General features: G+C 51.8%; 1 protein-coding gene across 1 annotated transcript; it reads right to left on the bottom strand.

Moving 5' to 3' along the window:
- Positions 1–3,031: 3,031 nt before the first annotated feature.
- Positions 3,032–16,357, bottom strand: LOC129685018 (translation initiation factor IF-2-like). The gene is made up of 3 exons (XM_055618358.1): positions 16,008–16,357; positions 7,361–7,437; positions 3,032–4,411 (listed from the first exon to the last, which is right to left on the bottom strand). Exon 3 carries the CDS (start codon positions 4,373–4,375, stop codon positions 3,719–3,721), a length of 657 nt encoding a protein of 218 aa, XP_055474333.1. The 5' UTR covers positions 4,376–4,411; positions 7,361–7,437; positions 16,008–16,357; the 3' UTR covers positions 3,032–3,718.
- Positions 16,358–17,719: the final 1,362 nt, after the last annotated feature.

The raw sequence follows: 17,719 nt of genomic DNA, 5'->3' as shown, positions 1-17,719 counted from the left end.
GCGGCCGCCGGCGGCCGGGCTTCGCGGCTCCCGTGGGCGCCCTGGAGGCTCGCCGGCGTGGGCGGGCGGCGCCCCTCGCCGTGGGTGGAAGCCCCGCGGCGGCGGGCGGGCCCGGCCGGGTCCGAGCTGGCCAATGCGCTCGGCTTTCGGGACGGGCTGGCGAGCGCCATCTTACTGCCCGTGCCGAGCGAGCGCGGGGCGGCCCGGCTCCCGCAGGAGGCCGCCGCGCGCCTGCGGGCTGCTTCCGCCCTGACTCGCTGAGGCGCGGAGCCCGGCCACCGCGACTTCCTGTGGCGAGCAGAGGCTCGGGAGGCCGCCCTCGGCGCCGCAGCCCGGCCTCCATCTTGCCTCCCTGTCCGGTAGAGGCGGCCTTGATGGCGGCCCGGCCGAGCGTCACCGCGACACCTACACGAGAGCCCTGAGTCGCGGGCTCGGTCCTCCAGAGTTAGGAGACGGGCCCGAGACCCTGCCACTCCGCAGAGGGTGGAGGAAGGGCCGGGCGGCAGGCACTCGGCTCTGCTGAACGCTGCCAGGCGCGCGGCGCTCTGGAAGCAGAGGCAGGAGCATCTCCGTGAGTTAGAGGCCAGAGTGAGGGCTGTGCAGCGAGACCCTGCTCAAAACGGTGAAAACTAAGATGAGCAAACAAGTGGAGCCGGGCAGTCCTGGCGCGCGCCTGTGGTCCCAGCACTGGGGAGGCAGAGGAGCCTGGTCTGCAGGGCAAGTTTGAGGAAAGCCAAGGTTACACAGAGAAATTTGTTCCAAGACAGCCAAAACTGCACACACAAACCCTGTCTCGAAGGAAAAGAAAGAACTTCTCGCTCTTTTTTGTTGTGTGGAGACAGGAGTAGTCTGTGGAACTAACTTTATAAACCAGGCTGGCATCGCACTCCAGATATGCCCCTGCCTCTGTCTCCTTGAGTGCTGGGATCAAAGGCGTGGCCACCACTACTCGGCTTTTTTTTTTTTTTTTTGTCTTTAAGGAACAGAGTCTTATTGTGTATCCCAGGCTAGTGGAAAACCAGCACCCTCCCTTTCTTTCTTCCAGTGTGGGATTCCAAGTGCTTGCCCCCGCCAGGATAGGAGGTGTGGAGTCCGCTCTACTTGCTTGATTCCCCGCAGAAAGCACCCTTACACACTCAGCCATCAGGCCTTAGGGCTGTGTTTTTAAGACCCACCAGTCTGGTAGAGCAGAACTGCAACACCCTTACACTGGGCAGTGGCTGAAACTAGAGCTTAATTGAAATTATAAATTCAAGAGTAGCCCGGACTACGAAGACTTTCTAAAACAATTACATGCAATATACACATACCTATTTTGTTTTGTTTTTTGAGACAGTTTCTCTGTGTAGCCCTGGCTGTCCTGTAATTCACTCTGTAGACCACGCTGGCCTTGAACTCACAGAGATCTGCTTCTGCCTCCTGAGTGCTGAGATTAAAGGACATGTGCTGGAAATAACAAAATCTGGCTGGTTGGGATGGTTCTCAGGGTAACCTTTTGCCAACCAACCTGAATGAATACATGAGCTCAATATCAGGTTCCATTTGTTCAGAGTACTCACCTCAAAAGCTGCCCTCTCTCCTACATACACACAGACCTGTGTCCTTCCCCAAAATAAACAGTACACTCCAAAAGCTCCCTTCTCACTGACCTATATATACACACACACTGGTTTGTGTTCCCCCAAAATAAATAAGTACAATTTAGTTTGGATCTTTTTTTTTTTTTTCCAGAGCTGAGGACCAAACCCAGGGCCTTGCGTTTGCTAGGCAAGCGCTCTGAGCTAAATCCCCAACATAAGTACAATTTAATAAGGGAAGAGACTAGAGAAAAGAGAGCAGCAGGAGCAAAAACACTTCCTGGAAGAGACTACTCATCCTTGCAGAGCAAGCTCTGGTGAGCCTCCAAGACAGCTGGGTGTTCAGTGCCAGGCCACGCCTCGCTAACTCACTGCAGGCCTAAACACCAAGCTGTCTATCAGTGCTCTAGCCTGCTTTCTAAGGGCTCACTGTAGTCCAGGTGTCCTAGAGTGTGCTGCTCCTACTTGCTGCCTCCGGAGCCTCAGATTAGGGGTCTCCTTAGGCCTGCCTGCTTCTGACTCTGGAGTGTTAGAATTGACACACACATAGTTTTAAAACAGCTTTGGAGGCCAGGTGGCCATGGATCCTTGTAATGCCAGGATTTGGGAGTCCAAAACAGAAAAGGCAAATAGTGCGCTGCAAGTTCAAAGCCAGCCTGACCTACACTGCTGATTCTGGGCCATTTGTGGCTTCACAGTGAGACCATATCTCCAAAATCCAAAAGAGAGTACACAGAGACAAAGAGTTGGAGGCCAACCTGGGCGTGGTCTGCTTGAAGCATGTAGGCTAAGGAAACCTTGTTTCCAGCCCTACTACTAAGAGAAGAGAACAAAAAGAGGAAGAGAGGGAAAAAAAAGATGAAAGCCCTGAAAAATGTAATAAAAAGGACTGCAGCAAACCAGGCTTTTCAGTATGGACTCAAAGGAACCCATGAGAGTCCTAGAACAGGCTGCAGATAGTCTTTGCAATCAGCAATGTTTTGCAGGATGAACTCTGCACGAGTTTCCTCTCAGAGACCGACTCATACTAGCCTAGACAGTGAGCAGTCTTCACAGGCAGGCATCAGTCCTGTAATTAGTTCACGTGGTATCGATGGGCTCCTTAACTGGGAGCCAAGATCAAGAAAACAATTTTAGGTCCAGCATAACACAGACCCGTCGACCTGGGTAGCTAGGACTGCTCCAGGCCAGTCAAGGCTACATAGGAAAAGCCCCTACTCAAAAAATAAAAAAAAGATAATTTAGGGGCTGCAGCCCAGACGGTCAGGAATGCTTGCTGAAGCTCCCAAAGCCCTGGGTTAGAGCCACAGCACTGAATTAGCTGGTCATGGCGGCATTTCCCTGTAATTCCAACCCCTGGCGTCACAGGTAGGGGATCTAGAGTTCATGGCTACTCTCCCGAAATCCAGGCTTGAGGTGCCCTTCCCTTAAAAAATCAAACACCCAGGAGCGGGTGTAGTGGAGCACCTTTAATCCTGCAAGCCCCGCCCTGGGAGGCAACGGTAAACCGATCTCAGAGAGTTGAAGGCCAGCCTGGTCTACACAGCGAGCTCCAGGCAGCCATGTCTACACGGTGTTGGTTCTTTCTCCAGCTGAAGCCTACATTGCCTCTTCTGAGGAGAGCTGTGGGAAGGCTGTCTCTGAGGCAGGAAGTGTTAGTAAAAGGAGGGCAGCAGCCGGAAGGCGGTGGCTGTGGTAGGCTCTGAGGTCCCCTCAGCCGTCCAGGACAGTTGGTGGCTGCCCTGCGCTCTTGGGGCGGCTTGAGCTCCAGGGGGGAGGACAGGTGCCCTAAGTCCCCGGCGCACCCGCGGTGCGGGCAGGAGGCCCGCGGTGTCGTCCTGGCGGGGACCAGCGGGACCTTGACCTCGCCGAGCCGCGGGCTGGGGTGGAGGGCGTTGCTCGGCGCCCGTCTGCACTCTGGAGGACGCAGAGGCCGTGCTGAGTGGGGCAGGGGCAGCCTGGGTCGCCGGGGTCTGGGTGCATCGGTGTCTGAGTACCGTGTCCGTGCCCACCGGCCTGCCGGAGAGCACCACACTCCAAGTCCGCGGCCGGGGGCCGTGCGGGGGCCGACGCCGGGCGCTGCGCGCGGGCCCGGCCCCGGCCTTCCCTCCTCCAGAGTGTCCTCGGCTGACCCGGAGACCCTACCGGGGCCGGGCCACCATCGGGGCGGCTCCCTCCCGGAGGGCTCCGCGGGCCGCCCAGCGGGGCCGGCCGCCGTTTGAACGTCGGCAACTGTAAGTCGCACTTTTAACCAGAGCCGGAGGGGGTCTTCCTCCTCCCCCGAGGCAAGCAGCCCCGGGGCTCCGCGCTCCGCGCGCCCAGTACACACCGAGTAAACGCCCGTCCGCGCCCGGCTCGCGGGCCGCGGGGCGGGTCTTGGCCGCTTCCGGCCGGGCGGGGCCCTGCTTGCCCGCCCTCCGCCTGGAAGCCAGCTCCAGCTCGCTGGAACCGGGCTCCTCCCGGAAGTTTCCACAAACTTCTCCCGGAAGTTTCCGCACAGCCCGGCGGGACCTGGGCGGGCGGTTCCAGCAGGGGAGAGGACCCGCAAGGCCAAGTGAACTCCGCACCGAGTCGGCCTGAGGGCGGAGGAGAGCAGGGACAGGACGGGGGCCACGCCCGCCGGCGCCGCCTCCTCCGAGCCTCGCCCTGCTCGGCGGGCCAGGCGCAGGGCCCCGGAGGCTTCCCTCGCTGAACCAGGCGTCCACGTCAGCCGCTGGCGTTGGAGGTGGGGGAGCCAGGCGAGGCGGAGCCAGGCGAGGCGGAGGCGGTGAAGAGCTCGAAGCCAGTCTGGTCTCCATCGTTCCGGGGCAGCCAGAGCTACACAGTATGAGCCGCTTTCAAAAAACCCAAGATTATGAAAGAGCTGTGGGACTCTGAGCCGTTGCAGAGTCAGGTTGGCCTCGAACTCACATACTGGCCTGTCTCTGCCCCGCACCCCCAGGTGCTGGCTTCAAAGATGCGCATTACCACATCAGCACCGCCCTACTGTTTTTGAGGGTGCCCTCTAACACCCTCCGCGGCCATCAAGGACTGAGTTGCCCCCGGCCCTGGGGCTTCAGCCGGACCCCACCCACCCACCCCCGCCACGCATCCTGGAACTGTCACAGCCGTCTCTGTGGCTATATCTCTGGGTTCAACCCAGACTCCCTCCGGCCAGATTCTGCAGCCGGCAGTATTTTTAAAGACTGGATTTGATTTTATGAGACAGGTCTCACTTTGTGCAGCAGAGTGGCCTGCGTCCTGAATCCTGGGTTTTTAAAGGTGTGCCTCTCTACACCTGGTGCTTAAGGGTTTGAGGTCAGGAAGGTGTCACCCGCCCCAGAACACACACTTAGTAAAGGCCAGCCCCCCAGCCCCTTGCCATTTGCATTGTTTTGTTTTCATTTTTGAGTCAGAGTGCCCAGCAACCCTGGCTGTCCTGGCTAGCCTGCCTCTGCCCCCAGAGTATTGAGATTAAAGGTGGGGCTACCATGCTGTTTGCATTGCTTTCTGACCACCTCTTGAGCTCTGCTGTAGCATCTTTAACTTGCAGTCAGCCTCTAACCACAAATATGTCCGTAGAGAGCTATGTTTACTCTGGAAAGTGTGATATGAGTAATTAGATTGTGGTCACACGCCTTTGACCCCAGCACTGAAGCAGCAGAGACAGGTGCATCTCTAAATAGGAGCCCACCTGGTCTATATAGCAGGGCTACCAAAAACAAAACAAAAAACCCAACAAGGTTTGAAGAAAAAGCTCCCAGCCCTCAGGGAGGCAGAGGCAGGCAGATATCTGTGACTTCCAGGCCTGGTCAACAAAGTGAGTCCAGAACAGCCAAGGCTACACAGAGAAACCCTATCTGGAAAAACAAAACCAACCAAACAATTCTAACATTGTAAAAAGAAAAAACCAAATTCATCGAGTCTAACATATTTATGTTGAGGTGTGGCGGGGGAGGGAGACACAGGCCAGGCTGGCCCTTGCTTGCATGTGCATGGAAGAATTACCTTGAGCAGCTTTGGTTGCCCTGGCCCGCCTCAGGAATGCTGGGAATGCTAGGTTTGGACCACCGGGAGTGACTCTCTAACCTTGCCCACCTTCCTTCCGATTCTACAGGAGCGGCTGGCGAGTTGATTAGAGCAAGTGTGTAGGAAAGCCTGGTATGCTCCAAGTAGGTTCTTTTCTTCCACCATGTGGTCTTCAGGGTCACCGGAGGCTTGGTGGAAGGCACCTGTACCCACAAGCCATCTTCTGGCCCCCTTTCTTTCTCGTTCTCTTTTTTTTTTCTTTTTTTATTTGTGGTATTCTTTTGTTACCTAGCCTGGCCTAGAACTCCTGAACTCCGTTGAGGCCACCTCACTTCTGTGTGTTTTTATTTAAAAATGACCAGGAAAAAAGAACTACACAGCAAACCCATCATCTCAGAGGAGACCATTGTTAGCATGAAGGAAAATTGTAGTCTCCCATAGGACAAGATGGACCTGATTACAGTAGAAATCATGAAGGCAGATGTAAGTGGCTGAAGTCTAGGCAACAACCACAGTGGCACATGAGGCTGTTGAAGATGAGAGAAGGAAACTCCAGGGAGGGTAGGCTAACTCACACTATCCTTTCTGTCTGTCACACATTTGGTTGGTTTTGTTCCTGAGTGCGTGCTAACAGGCATATATGTTAGCGGTGGTGTAAGGACAGCCTGTAGGAATCTGGGCATCACACCAGGCTGTCAGGCTTGGTAGGCAGCTGAAACATCTAACTCAGAGCCATCCACAGACGATCCTTAAATTACCTACAGCGTGAGTTCCTGGACAGCCAGGGCTGCTCCGAAAACCTGCCTTGAAAACCAAAACAAAAGATTTATTTATGTTTAATGTGTGTGTGTGTGCATGGCGTGGCTAAGGGACAGCTTACAGTTGGGTTTTTTCTCCCAATATGTGAGTCCCTGGGACCAAACTCACACTGCCAAGTTCTTACAATAACGATTTTCCCGGGTAACAAATCTGGCAGTGTTCCTTCCATCTCTCCCTCAGATCCTAGGATTACAGGCTCCTGCCACCACATCAGCCATTGCTTCGCTACAGGAAGAGGCGGGCGTCTCCCTGGCCAGGCAGACACTCCACCACAGAGCTATAATTCCCAGCCCTTTATTTTGATGACCTTATTCTCTGGGCCTCCATGTCTGCTGCAAACTGGATACAAATATCAAGTCTTCCCTACATATTGTCGGGCAAGGCAGTGTTCTTCCTGTTGCACCATACAAGGGCCAAGTCAGACACATCACAACGTCTGATTCAGTCTCTGAAGCAGCTGGAGGAGGCCTAGCCTGAGGGGGTGTCTGTAGCCAGCCACCTAGGAGCCAGAATCTGAGCACTGACTGCTTGCTGACCTTTGTTGCCACTAGCCTGCGTGGGCACATGTGGGTTATGGTCAAGACTAATGGCAGCATTCGGAGCAGCAGTGCCTGTGTTATTCTGTCCCTTCAAGTGGGCTCTGTACCTAGCAGGGCCACCAAGCCAGAGGACGATTCCCAGGATAGAGGTGGAGCCATTAAAGCCTGCTCAGAAAATCTGTCTTGCACTCTCCACAGAAGAAACAGGATGGCTTCCTCTTTAGTTCTGGATTTAGTGGTTTGTTTTTTGTTTTTTTGTTTTGTTTTTGACAAGGTCTCTTTCTGTAGCCCGGGCTAGATAATCTTCCTCCTCCAGTGTGCTAGGAAAGCATTCCACTACAGAACCATGTTCTTAGCCCTTCACAATTTTGTTTTTGAGACAGGGGGTGGGGGCGGGGCAGCTGTGGTGGCACTCACCTTTAACCCCGGGTAGTTCCATCTCAGAGCTGGAGGCCAGCCTGGTTCCCAGGGCAGCCAGTCTGCACATAGAAACCCTGTCTTAAAAAGAAAGAAAAAAGGGTCTCACACTACCATAGGCTGGCTTTGAATACATTTTTTAAAAAATTTGTTTTTGTTTTGTTTCTGAGACAGGGTCTCTCGGAGCCTTGGCTGTCCTCAGACTCACTTTGATTTGCCTGCCTTGACCTCTTGAGTGCTGGCATTAAAGACCTTTGCGTTTGAACTTGCAAGGGTTGGTGCTGTGGGTAATTTTTGTTTTGTTCTTTTCAGACAGGGTTTCTCTGTGTAGCCTTGGCTGTCCTGGACTCACCTGTAGGCCGGGCTGGCCTCCAACTCAGAGATCTGCCTGCCTCTGCCTCAAGTGCTGGATTAAAGACTTGCACCACTGCCACCACTCAACTAAAGATCCCTTTTTATTTCACGTGTGTGAGCGTCCGCCTCCCCTGGAACTCTACACCAACATGTTCCCCCGTGGGCTGCAGCCAGGTCTGCTGCAGGAGGGAGTCCTGCACGAGTGTCACAGTGTATCTGTGGGAATCAGAGAACACCTTTTACCGTGACGCTCTCCCAGAGCGGTGGTCCTAGCTTGACGTCCCGCAGAGCCACACCGCCAGCCCAAACTAAACCTCCGGAGGTAGAACTCAGAAAAATGAGCAGGCTGAGCAGCGCGTCCAGGCAACAGCTCTGTGAGCGACAGCATGGGGGTGGGTCTTCTGGGAAGGGCTGGTCCCTCACTCCTGAGAGAGATAATTACTCCTCCCTCTTTGTCTCCTGTTGAGTCACCTTCCTTAGGCCTTGCCCTCCTGACCAGGTGATCTGCAGGCCCAGCTGATAAACTCTTACCGGAACAGATCCAAATGTCACGTCTCCACCCAGGACCAGAGGGCAAACTCAAATTCCATTCTTTTGACCAGGAGGAAATTGCTTTCCCTTGGGCCGGTCATACCTCCACCTTTTTATATGGTACTAAAATCCCACACCCAGGTAGATGTGATTTTCCTGGGGAAACAGGAAGTGGGGTCCAAAACTAAAGACAAGGTAGGTGTCCATTCTCAACAGCTCCCTAGACTACTTACTAATCACTACCTTGTCACCTAACATCAGCCCTCCAAGAGCTGAGTTGATCTAGTCGCTAAGGGCTAACAATGGGGCTTAAGGAGCTTCTGGTGTTGCCTGGCGGCTGACAGATCTCTGTGAGTTTGAGGCCAGCCTGGTCTACAAAGCGAGTCCAGGACAGCCAGGGCTACACAGAGAAACCCTGTCTAGAGGGGGCTGAAGAGATGGCTCAGAGGTTCAGAGCACTGTCTGCACTTCCTGAGTTCAATTCCCAGCAACCACATGGTGACTCACAACCATCTCTACTGGGATCTGGTGCCTTCTTCTGGTATGAAAGGACACATACAGACAGATTATTTCATACATAATAAATAAATAAAAGACCTTCCGGTGTCTACTCTTGCAGACTCCCAGGACATGGAGGGTAATGGCGGGCAGAATTAAGTAATTGCCAGGCTATCTTAATAGTGTCGATTGTGAGAAAGGAGAGATAAATTTGAGAGTGGTAAAGGGAAAAACCAAAGGTTTATATATAGCATCTTTACTAATAATATAATAGAATTATATTATTATATATTTATAGTTATATAATTATAACAGAATAAAGAATAACATAACAGCGCCCCTTGCTAATCTGAGTGCTGTCCACACAAACGGTGTCTGTACACTGGAGTCTGTCCCGCCTGAGGAACACAGGGCAGATGTATAAAGAGGGAAAACTGGAGCCTCGAACAGGTCTGGCTTTTCTGGCTTCTGGCGGAGGACAAGAACTAAGGTCTCTGTCCCTCAATTGCCTGCCCAGTTTCTCTCCTTATCATCTTGAGGACAAATTGGTCTCTGAAGGACATTCCAGGATAGTGGCGGAGATTCTGTCTTACAAACGCTAAAAAGAAAATGGCGGCCCTGCCTGTCATCTAAGCACTGGGGAGCCAGAAGGAGGGAGGGAATTGGCATCAGGGTCAACCTTGGCTGTACCCCATTTGCGACAAGCCTGAGTGAGCCACAGGACACAAGAACAGGCCAGGTGATGGTGGTGCACACCCTTAATCCTGGCACTCAGGAGGCAGAGGCAGGTGAGTTTCTGAGACCAGCCTGGTCTACAGAGCTAGTTCAGGGCAGTCGGCCCTACACAGAAAAGGCCCTGTCTCAAACAAACAAACATTAGAGAGAGAAAGGAAGAGGCTGGAGCCATGGCCCTGGGGTAGGAGCACTGACTGTTCTTCCAGAGGGCTCAGTCCCAGCACCCACGTGGCAGCTCACAGCCAGTACCTATAACTCCAGCTCCGGAGAATCCAGTGCCTTCTTCCGGCCAACTCCTGCATCTGAACACACGTGACACATACACACAAAATCAAAAATTAAAAAAAGAGGGGGCTGGAGAGAGCACAGACATTAAAAACATTCTTAATGTTCTTCTAAAGGTCCTAAATTCAATTCCCAGCAACCACATGGTGGCTCTTGACCATATAGATCTCTAAAGTGAGATCTGGCGCCCTCTTCTGGCATGCAGGCAGAACACTGCATAAATAAATAAAAAATTTTTAATAAGTTTTTTGCTGCCCTTAAGTAGGTTGACAAACAAGCAGCTCTCCACAAGCCTGATCTAGAATAAGTTCCAGGACAGTCAGTGCCATACAGAGAAACCCTGTCTCAAAAAAAAAAGCCAAAATAAGTACAAAATAAACAGGCTGGGGTGGTGGCACACATCATGTAATCCCAGCACTGGGGAGGCAGAGGCAGATGGATCTCTATGAGTTCGAGGCCAGCCTGGTCTTTAAAGTGAGTCCAGGACAGCCAGGGCTACATAGAGAAACCCTGTCCTGAAAAAAAATAAGCAAACAAATGAATGAATTGTGGGGCTGAAGAAAGATGGATCAGCAGTCATGAGCACTGGCTAGCTGGGCCTAGTGGCAGCATTCAGGGAGGCAGAGGCAGGTGGCTCTCTGTAAGTTCAAGGCCAAGCCTGGTCTACAGAGCAAGTTCCAGTAGAGTCAGGACTACACAGAAAAACCCTGTCTCAAAAAAATATACCAGACAGGCCTCAGGTGACTCGGTTGGCAAAACGCTGGACTTTAAGTCTGGAGGTCTGGGTTCAAACCCAGTCAGAGCTACTTTGTGCCCGGTAGGCACACCTGTGATCCCAGCACTCAGGAAGCAGAGGCAGGTGGAGCTTTGTGAGTTTTAGGCCAGCCTGGTCTAAAGTGAAGTGAGTCCAGGACAGCCAAGGCTACACAGAGAACCCTGTCTTGAAAAATAATTAATTAATTAATTTTTAAAAAATTGAGGTCAGATGTTGGTGACACACCACTAACCGCAGCACACAGGAGGCAAAGACGGGCTGATCTCTGTGAGTTTGAAGCCAGTCTGGTCTACAAAGAGTCCAAGAAGGCCAAGGCCACACAGAGAAAGTCTGTCTCAATATAAAGCAAAAATTAAAAAAATAAAAAAGACTTAAAAAATAGAAAGCATAAATAAGACAAAGAATAGTGTAAGGACCAAAGTTATGTTTCAGGTTTAAATTACTGTGCTTAAGAGATCCAAAGACAGGAGATAGTGGCACACACCATTAATTCCAACCCTGGGGAGGCAGAGGCAGATAGAGCTCTGAGTTCCAGGCCTGCCTGGTCTGCAGAATGAGTTCCAGGATACACAGAGACACCCTACCTTGGAGGGGGCAGGAGAGGGGAAGAGGGAAGGAGGAAAGGATGGAGAGAGAGACAGATCTATAAAACTGAAATGCCTCTAACCTGTAACCCCACTTGCCCAAGGACAGTAAGTTCCTGGAATGCAAGCCAGGCGTTTTTTTCTTCTGTAAACAGCCTGGTTGCCCCAACTGCACAGGACCTGCCTGACGACAGTAGGTGGGAGATGCAATATAGCCAGGGAGCTGTCAGGATCTATGCTCGCCCTCATTGGCTGAAGGCAGGTGATATGTAGGGCTGCAGGTTTCGCCTTTGGCTAAGGTAATTCACAGCCATACTCTGGGAATTCTGGGTATGGGCAGGTCCAGTGCCACTGTCCTGGCTTGTATTTAATAAAGCCTGCTTCAAGGTTGTGGTGGTGGCCTTTCTCTCCCGGCGTGATTAACAATAGCTGGTAAGTGGAGTTGAGTGCCAGCCCAGGGTCTGAGCCCCAGAATTTAAGACAACAAGCAGGAGCCATACATGGTGGCTCACTTCTTTAATCCTTGCACCAGGGAGGCAGAAGCAGGCAGAACTCTGTAAGTCAAAGGCTTCCTCATCTATATGGTATTTCAAGATATCTGGGACTAAGTAACGAGACCCTGTGTGTGTGGGGGGGTGGATAGAGAAAGGAAGAAGAAAACATCCAGGCCTGGTAGTAGCACATGCCTTCACACCTTTGATCCCAGCACTAGTGTGGCAGAGACCTCAAACTCCGTGAATTTAAGGCTAGCCTGATCTACATAGTGAGACTGCCTTTTTTCTTTGTTTTGTTTTTGTCCCCTGAGACAGGGTTTCTCTGTGTAGTCCTGGCTGTCATGGAACTCACTCTGTAGACCAGGCTGGCCTCCAACTCATAGAGATCTGCCTGCCTCTGTCACCCCAGTGCTGGGATTACCAGTATGCCGCATCCAGCCTGGTTTGAGACTGTGCCAAAGGCATGCCTCTTCTTACCATGTACTTTAAGATGGTGGTTTGAGGAGAGAAGTGGGAAGGCTCCGGCACATGTCTTTTAAACTGTTTGTAGGTAGTAGTAGGATGTGAAGACATGGAGAGACCCTTTCCTCACAATCCAGATACTCTCCTTTACACTATGGCTACCTGGAGAAGGAAAAGGCCTCATGAAATAAACCTCCCTGGGACAGACTTCAGACAGAGGCTAATAATGAGGTAGCTGGCCAGAGAATTTCTGATCTTCTCACTCTCTCTCCCTCCCCCTTTTTTTTTTTTTTTTTTTTGTGTGTGTGTGTGTGTGTGTGTGTGTGAGACAGGGTTTCTCCTTGTAGCTCTGGCAGTCCTAGAACTCACTTTGTAGACCAGGCTGGCCTCAAACTCTTATCTGCCTGCCTCTGCCTCTCTCTGCCTCTGCATCTGCCTCTGCCTCTGTCTCTGCCTCCTGAGTGCTGGAATTAAAAGCGTGCTCCACCATGCACGGCTTGATCTTTTCTTTTCTTTTCTTTTTTTTTTTTTTTTTTTTTTTTTGTTAGATGCTGTCTGGAAAAACAAAAACAAACAAACAATCAAAAAGAGTGCTAGATACTACAACAGGAACGGAAGAAAAGAAGAGAGGAGAGGACCAACAGCAGTAGCACTTTAACACACTCAGCTTGGTGGCCCAGGCCCTGGTGGAAGGCAGAGGTGGGACTGACCCAGGTTCCAGGCCATCTTCATCTATATCCTAGCACAAAAGGAAGGCGGGAAGAAAGGCAGGCACCTCATTCCTGTGTCCTAGACTTGATTCTTTGCTTCAAATGTGACAGGTTAGCTTGATGAATAATCCCGGCCCTCGGAAGGCCGAAGCAGGAGGCCAGCCAGGCATGGGCACACACATGTAATTGCGACCTTATCAGGCCCGGAAGAGAATGTGTCCAGTTGGTGTTCAGTGAGAGAGAAGGGCAGAGTGCACGTGGCAATGCACACGCCTGACGTCTCCCTGTACCCTCCTCCAGCACACTCATGCCACCAACCTGCTCATGTGTGACAAACAGCAGCGTCAAACCCTGTCTGAAAAACGAACTGACAAGCCTTGCTGTTGACTCAGTCCTGGAATCCTGTCACTCAGGAGGCACGGTCAGTAGGGTCAGAAGTTCAACACTTTATGGCTCAAGCCCGGGACCAGTTTCGTTTAGGGTCCTGCCTGCACGTGTGCCTGAAAGAGGGCACCAGATCTCAGCACAGATGCTTGTGAGCCACCAGTGGCTGCCGGGTATTGAACTCGGGACCTTTGGTAGAACTACCAGTGCTCTTAACCTCTGAGCCCCTAGGGGACCGGTTAGGTTACACAGGGTACCTGAAAGCTCTCCCTCAGGTCTCTGGGCCCTTGCTACCTCTACCTAGGCAGCTCCTCTCCTGCTCTCCCTTCCCTTCTCCGCTCTCATGGTTTGCTGTAGTCTGCCGGCCATGTTCAGCCTGGACTCTTTCCTCTGCCTGCTTTCTCCCTATGTCAACAGGAGAAATCTTCTCCACACCTTGGGACCCCAGGGGTGCCCTTCCTCCCTCCCTTCCTTTCTCTCTCTGTCACTTTCTTTCTTTCATTCCAGACAAGCTTGGGCTACATAAGGCTCTTCCTTCATCAAACCAAACCAAACAAACAAACAAAAAATCCTGCCTAACTTCTCAGAGATTGTTTCTGGGTGTGGTAGTCTGGGAATTTGGGAGACTGAGGCAGGAGAGTTGAAGTTCCAGCTACATTCCGCTCAGATTAGCCTGTCAAGTTGGTCCTCCCCTGGCTCTAAAGCCCCAAGCAGCCAAGGAAATGCGAAGTTACTTTAAACAGCTTGAGAGACTGGCTGGGTGGCTCAGTGCAGAAAGTGCTCGCTGTCTAAACCTGGGGGTCTGAGTTCAGCTCTCTACCATTCTGGTAGAAGCCAGCACTGTAGAGGGTAACTGTAACTCCAATGCCAGGGAGGCAGAGATGGGCTGAGATCCCTGGGGCTCACTGACCAGCCATTCTAGCTGAAAAGATGGGCTTCAGGTTCATCAGAGACTGTCCCAAAAAAAGAGAGCAGAGAGACAGAGAAAGAGCTGATTTCAGCCTCTGGCTTCCACAGGCCTGTGCAAATGCGTGCGCACACACACATACACATACACACAAATAAAATGAAATTTTAGAAAAAGTATCCAGCTGGGCAGTGGTAGTTCAATTTTTTAATTCTACTCACCGCCAAACTGGATACTGAGTTCAAGGCTAGCCTGGTCTACAGAATGAGTTCCAGGACAGACAGGGCTACACAGAGAAACCCTCTCTCAATGACAACCCCCCCAAAAAAAATGGTACATATATGTTTTCTTTTGTTCTGTTGAGACAGGGTTTTACATAGTCCAGGCTGTTCTTGAGCTCCTGCTCTTCCTGATTCTGTCTCCTTGGTGGTGACTAAGATCACAGGAAGACACCACTATGCCTGATTTACTCCATTTGATTTGGATTTGAATTTACATGTACGTGTGGGAGGGCCCGAGTCTCTTGGGGACTGTGTTACAGATGGCTGTCAGCCTCCTGACTGGGCACTGAACTCTGGAACCCAGAGCCACCTCTGCAACCTCATCTACATGTTTTTTTTTTTAGTTTATCTTTTATTTACTTTTTAAAATTTTGAGACAGGGTTTCTCTGTGTAGCCCTGGCTGTCCTGAAACTTGTTCCATAGACCAGGCTGGCCTGGAACTCAAGAGCTCTACCTGCCTCTGCCTCCCAAGTGCTGAAACTAAAGGCCAGCTTTATTAATTTATTTTTGAGGCAAGCCTCACTTATCTCTGGTTGGCCTTAAACTTACTATGTATCTTAGGATGGGTTTGAATTTCCTGTCTTTTTCCCTTTATCTGCCTCTTTCTTGGATTGTAGGGGTAGTTTGATTTGTTTTTTTTTTTTGTCTTTTTTTTTTTTTTGAGATAGTGTTTCTCGGTGTAGTCTTTGCTGTCCTGAACTCACTTTTTACACCAGGCTGGCCTCAAACTCACAGAGATCGCCCTGCCTATCTTTTCTTATGGCAATGCTTTTTTAAAAAGCAAATTTCAAGCCTAATAAAGATAGTTTAATATGACCTTTAAATGTGACCGTTAAAAGAAAGAGGGGTACTTCAAAGTGGAGGCTACCCAAGGGCATAGTGCAGGCTAGAGTAAGAAATGTATTTTTTCTCGCTTGTCTTATTTAGATTCATTGTTTTCAGGCAAGTGCCCACCATGTAGCTCTGAAACTCGCCATGCAGACCAGGCTGGCCTTGAGTTCATAGAAACCTGTCTCTGCCCCTTGAATAGTGGAATTAAAAGCATGCACCGCCACACCGCACTTAGGTAAACTGTTTTGTTTTGTTTTTGTCTTTCTTTGTTTCTCTGTGTAGCCTTGACTAGCCTGACTCACTCTGTAGACCAGGCTGGCCTTGAACTCACAGCATCCACCTGCCTCTGCCTCCTGAGTGCTGGGACTACAGGTGTGTGCCACCCATCTTAGATTTTTTTTTTTTTAATTTTTACTTTTATTTTTTAGTACAGGGTCTCTTGTAGCCCAGTCTGGCCTCAGAGTCTCCTTGTTCCCAGGCTAATCCTGAACTGCTGAGGCCCCTGAGAGCTGGGGTTAGAGTGCCTTCTCACCCAGGTTTACTGCCCTAGGGATGGAATCGGGGCTTCCCCCACGATAGGTCGTTCTACCAGCCGAGCTCTGCAGTCTTACAACTCTGGGGAGAAAGTCATGGAGGTGCCTGTGGACGGGAGGGAAGAATGGGGACTGTTTGGGCCTCCACTGCCCTGTCCTTGTCCCTGTTGGTGGGGATGTCTACCTTTGCTCCCTGTACTCTCATCCTCTCTCCACGGGGTCATTATGTAGCCCCGGCTATGCTAGAGCTAGCTGTGTAGAGAAGACTGGCCTCAAACTCACAGACTCTGTCTGCCTCTACCCGAGAGGTCGGCTCGCAGTGTGTACACCACTCCTTCAGGTCTCCGTCCAGGGCATCCTCCCGTCTTCTGGAAGCTCTCAGTGTGGAGCTGGCGTCTCCTGCGTGTGGAGGTTCTAAGCGAGCCCAGTGCTGAGTGCGTGCTAGCCGGGCGCTGCTCTCCCGCCCGCAGTCCGCTGCGGCGGGGGAAACGCCCTTCTCTGGTGCACAAGGCCTCTGAGGGCGTGAGAGAAGTGGCTCCCTGGTCCCCGGGCTCCGCTCACTCGGTCTCCCCTGGCTGCGCGCCTTCCCCGCCACCCCCGGGTGCCCCTGGCACACAGGGAGGGCCTCTGAGGGGAAGAGAAGCAGGTGGCGCAGGAAACGGGAAGTTTGCATTCTGGCCGAGGGAACAAGACACCTTTGGACCTGTCAGGGGCCTCGTCAGCTGTCGGGAGCGCTGGAGCCGCGGCCGCGGCCCTGCGCGCACTCCAGCCGCCCCGGGCGGACCGCGGCAGCTCGCTGCTGCCCCCTGCTGCCGAGGACGCTGCGCCGGAGGACGGGCTCCTCTGGAAGCCGTGCTCTGTGCCTGCCCTGCTTCCCAGGACCTCCTTTCCCGGAACCCCCTCCTCGCTCCTGTTGCTCCCACACCCTGAGCTGGTCGGGACCAAGCTAAGTGCTTGGCTTTCTAACATCTGTGTGTGTGTCGTGGGAGCATTTGCACCCCGACCTGAGTTAGATTGCTGGCGGGGAGAGCAGAAGCTGAACCCTGAATCCCACGTGTGCATCCTGGCCTAAACACACACGCACAAGACATAAATAAATAAAACACACATCTTTTTTTCTAAAATGAAACATTAATTTCGTTAAAAGCTTCTGTGGATTATTGCCCCTTCCCCGCTATTCTTCAGGCTTAGCACTGGTGGGCACCTACAGGAACTACCCTGTGGAATGTGGGCAAAACAATGCAGACTTCCCCTCCCCCAGGAACAAGGACTATTCCTAACATAAGGCCACAAGGTCCGTGGGATTGCATGCCTTCAATCCCAGCACTCGGGAGGCAGAGGCAGGCGGATCTCCGTGAGTTCAAGGCCAGCCTGGTCTACAGGGAGAGCCAGAGCTACACAGAGAAACCCTGTCTCGAAAAACAAAAGAAAAGTGTACAAGCTGCATTTCATCAGTGGATTCCTGTGTTGTATGAAGCGGTCTGGCCTAAGGTTCTAAAGTATAAATAATAACTAGTTGTCCTCCCCACCCCCGCCTTTTTTTTTTTTTTAACAGCCTCACTCTGTAGTCTAGCCTGGCCTTGAACTTGTGGCAATCCTCCTTCCTTCATCTTACAACTGCTGGGTTTACAGATTTGTGACACCTCCTGATGTCTGTCCCAGTTAGAAGTTTTACTTTGCTTTTGACAGCACGCCTCACAGTGTAGCCCTCACTGGCGTGCGCCCCCAAACCTGGCTGGCTACAGTTTGTGAGACAGGATCTCATTCTGTATCTCAGACTGGCCTCAACTCAAGATCCTCTTGCTTATGGGTGCTGGTCCTATGGGCATACGTCATCATACACTGGCTTTTTTCTCATCTTACCGACAGGGGTGCTTGCTAACCCCTCTCTACCTTGTCACAGTTTTTTGAGCTTACCTGTCAACATCCGTAGTTTCCTATCTTTCTTCTTTTTATGTATGCCTGTGTGTATGTGTTGGATTTTTCAGACAGGG

This window comes from Psammomys obesus, unplaced genomic scaffold, assembly GCF_907164565.1.
Source record: "Psammomys obesus unplaced genomic scaffold, mPsaObe1.curated_primary_1811, whole genome shotgun sequence".
Taxonomy (NCBI): domain Eukaryota; kingdom Metazoa; phylum Chordata; class Mammalia; order Rodentia; family Muridae; genus Psammomys; species Psammomys obesus.
The sequence above is the reverse complement of the archived record's forward strand: the minus strand, read 5'-3'. Positions and strand labels throughout refer to the sequence as shown.

What these genes read in the sequence shown, in the direction of transcription:
- LOC129685018 (XM_055618358.1), bottom strand. Translation starts at nt 4,375, where the DNA reads ATGGAGACCAGACTGGCTTCGAGCTCTTCACCGCCTCCGCCTCGCCTG.